This window comes from Cynoglossus semilaevis, chromosome 19 (assembly GCF_000523025.1).
Source record: "Cynoglossus semilaevis isolate Cse_v1.0 chromosome 19, Cse_v1.0, whole genome shotgun sequence".
NCBI classification, from domain to species: domain Eukaryota; kingdom Metazoa; phylum Chordata; class Actinopteri; order Pleuronectiformes; family Cynoglossidae; genus Cynoglossus; species Cynoglossus semilaevis.
The window spans coordinates 4,003,253-4,006,884 of NC_024325.1; the positions used below are offsets into that span (position 1 = coordinate 4,003,253).

Here is a 3,632-nt window from a genome sequence, read left to right on the forward strand (position 1 = left end):
AAAAACTAACTATACATATGAAACAGAGACGAAAATCACCAAAGTCAAATCATAATGATATCAACCATGACCATTTGACCGTCTTTCTTCAGAATGGCCTTTCTCTAGACTTGACACAGCCAGTTATCTTTCTCTGTCAGGAATCAAGACCGGCCTTTGTTTCAACAGCACTGGGACCTGTGAGATCTATGGCTGGTGTCCAGTTGAATACAGCAGACGCCCCAGGTGAAGAGCCCTCAATTTTCTTGCTGAAAGTTACAGTTAGTCAGAAACTGACACTAGGAGCCCGATATTTTACAGGTTCTATTTACTACTCATGAGTCAGTTCCTGTGTTTCCCTTCTCAAATATTAACAAATGTGTCTGTCTCTGTTATTTCCAGTGAGCCTTTACTGAGAGAAGCGGAAAACTTCACTATTTACATCAAGAATTTCATCAGATTCCCAAAGTTTGAGTTTTCCAAGTAAGTAACGCTGACGGCTAACATGGACTTCCACGACATTGATCGCCATGAGAACGCAGCGCTATACGTTCCAATAGCAACTTTAAATAACTTCAGAAGGCAGAGAGCCTTCTATTTATACTATTCTGTGCCCTGCACTCAGTCTGACAGTGAACCAGTTATTTGAGATGTCCTTGACAGTGGTTCTTACTCTTAGACAGGTGTCAGATCAGGGAGATCTGCTGCCCCCCCACCCCTGCTGTTCTCAGAACCTGATCCACAAGAAAGGCTGACGACACAAAACTGTTTCTTTTTCATTAGTCAGTCTGGATATTGATAAAAAATATCAAGACCTTATGTTACACAAAACACTTCACATCCTTAATTCTCTCCTGACAGTTAGAGTTGAGGTGAAACGGTATTGTAATAAGGGGTTCAAATCTAATGTGAAATCTGCATTTTCAACTACTGTTTCTTTCGGACTATAAGTCGTTTTTAGGAAGGACTAAAGGTCAGCAGAGAGCCGATTACATCGAAAACGGACTAAACACAATTTGAAGGCTGTGAAACGAGACATTGTTATTCACATATATAATAGCTGTCTGTAGTAGTATGGAAGCAAAGACAAAGCTTAGGGTAAAGGACAGAGTGAGCCTCGGTTAAAGGAAGGAAAGGAAAGTGCACTCCTTGTCATTGTGACATTGTGACACGCGACGAAATTTGACCTCTGCATTTAACCCATCACCAAAGTGAACAGTGGGCAGCTTTGAGCTGCCCGCGGAGCAGTGTGTGGGGAAGGTGCCATGTTCACAGCACCTCACTGGTAACTTGGCAGCTGGCGGACTTGAACCTGAAACCTTCTGGAAGAAAGTGTGCTTCCTTAAACACTAAGCCGCCACTTACATGCTTACGCCCCAGTTACATGCAGAGAACAGTGCTTGTAGTTCTGCATAAACTACAGAACTACAACATTAGTTGGTGTATAAATAGTGAGGTCGGGATCACACCCTTTGATTTTTGTTTTTAAATTACCAAGCAGCGATGGCTGTCGCTTTGTCCACGTTGAATAATCAAAAGTCTTAATTTACGTTTTATAATAAGTGTATTATAATTACTTTTTACAGAGCATCTGTTTTGCAAATTTGTATGAAAATATTCAAGGAAACATTTTTTTTCTCTATGAGGTCAAGTGTTGTCTTGTTTTATTAGGTCCAATGTTCTGGAGACCTCAGATGAAGATTACCTAAAGAGATGCTCATTCGACTCAGAGAATCATCCTTATTGTCCTATCTTTCGTTTGGGAGATTTGGTCAGCAGGACAGGACATGACTTCCAGGATATTGCTATAAAGGTACCAAGTCCTCATGCTGCACCACAAAGATTGTCAGAACACACTAATATTAAAACCAGGAAATAAAATCTCTATTTTGTCCCTAAAAAATTCCTATCAAATTTATTCTAAAAAAAACATGTTTTTGAACAAGAATTTTAAAAAAAAGTATCAGATTGATTAGAGCAGACGAATTTATTCTAAAAAAAACATGTTTTTGGACAAGAATTTAAAAAAAAAAAGTATCAGATTGATTAGGGGCAAACTAAGGCCGGGGGCCCCGATGCGGCCCGTTTAGCTTTTTAATCCGGCCTGCCAAACTTTTCCATATTATATTATTTATTTATATTATCATTATACTTCTGCCTTTTCCCTGCAATACCCACATTTCCCAAATAAATGGCGTCGAAAATGATAAATTATTTTAGCCTCTATGCAGGACTTTTACATGTCATTTATCTTAGTTCACACAAACGCTCAATCTATCTGCTCCTGACCTGGCCCCCCCCTGTTCGATTTTAGGACACTTTTGTGGCCCGCGAGTCAAAAGGTTTGCTCACGCTTGGATTAGAGGGCAGAGTGGAAACTTAAGTGCTGACAGAAATCCACTTCTAATGCGATTTAAAGATTGACTGAAAAACAAAACCTAGTGCTCACAGGTTCAGGCATGTAGTCAGAAAGATGCCAGTTCAAATCCCACATACAGTAGTACTTGTGGTTTGTTGAACAAACACCAAACGCTCCTCCATTGCCTGTGTGCAGCAAATTGTCTGACATGAACTTTTTGCCAATATCCAATATGCCGATATCCAAACAATTTCTAGGACTCAAACTGCTCTCAACTTTTGCACCCCACGCACATATACAGTACATACGCTACTAGTATAACAGATAGTAGCCTACCAAGTCATTAATCACTAGCGGTATGAACCTCGTTAGACCGTAAAAAAAAAATCCATAAGTTAGACGCATCATTGTTTAAGCCGCAGGTTCAAGGCGTATAAAAAAAATGTAGCGGCCTATAGTCCGGAAATTACGGTAATAGTTTCACTTTTACTTCAAAACTATTTTCAGGTCACATCATCTGAGCTCCGGCACTGCATTATCGGGTTTTCATTATCTGAAGAAAAACAGATAATGATTCTTAATCATTATCTTGCAAAAAATTATAGGACTGTATATGAAATTCAAACCTGCGGAATTAGTATCGTTTTTAAAACAATCTCTCAATTTTATCTTTGACCCACTACCCTCGGGCAGTGGTGGCTCAGTGGTTAAGGAAGCGGACCTGAGTCTGGAAGGCTTCAGGTTCGAGTCCACAAGCTGCTAAGTTACTACTGAGGTGTTCTGAACATGGCACCATCCCCACAATGCTCCCCGCGGGTACTTAAAAAGGTCACATTTCGTTGCGTGTGCAGTGATGCTCTGTGTCACATTGACAAGTAATTCACTTTCATGATCGTATTCTTATCATTTAGGGTGGGTCTGTGGGCATCCTCATAGAGTGGAACTGTGACTTGGATAAGGACTACTCACAGTGCAATCCAGAGTACAGCTTCACCCGCTTAGACATGAACCTAAACAACTCAGTCACATCAGGATACAACTTCAGGTAGGCCCTCCCGTTTCCCACACTTGCTGTTTCCTGATCCGTTTAAACTTGACTTTGATCTCCTACACAGGTGTGCCTCAGGGCTCTGTCCTGGGGCACCCTTCTTTTTATCACATAGCTCCTCCCCCTTGGCCACATTCTTCTTCGCACATTCAACATCCATTTCCACTGCTTCGCGGATGACACCCAGCTCTACCTCTCCTGTAAACCCAACTCCACACTCCCCCCCCCCTCCCCCTCCCCCCCCCC

General features: G+C 41.4%; 1 protein-coding gene across 1 annotated transcript in view; it reads left to right on the forward strand.

Moving 5' to 3' along the window:
• The window catches only part of p2rx5 (purinergic receptor P2X, ligand-gated ion channel, 5), a 9,587-nt gene that overhangs the window by 2,269 nt on the left and 3,686 nt on the right, over window positions 1-3,632 (forward strand). Inside the window, exons 5-8 of the mRNA XM_008332366.3 lie at window positions 141-225; window positions 382-462; window positions 1,651-1,792; window positions 3,250-3,383. Coding sequence (XP_008330588.1) covers window positions 141-225; window positions 382-462; window positions 1,651-1,792; window positions 3,250-3,383 — 442 coding nt within the window. The remainder of the gene's footprint in view (window positions 1-140; window positions 226-381; window positions 463-1,650; window positions 1,793-3,249; window positions 3,384-3,632) is intronic.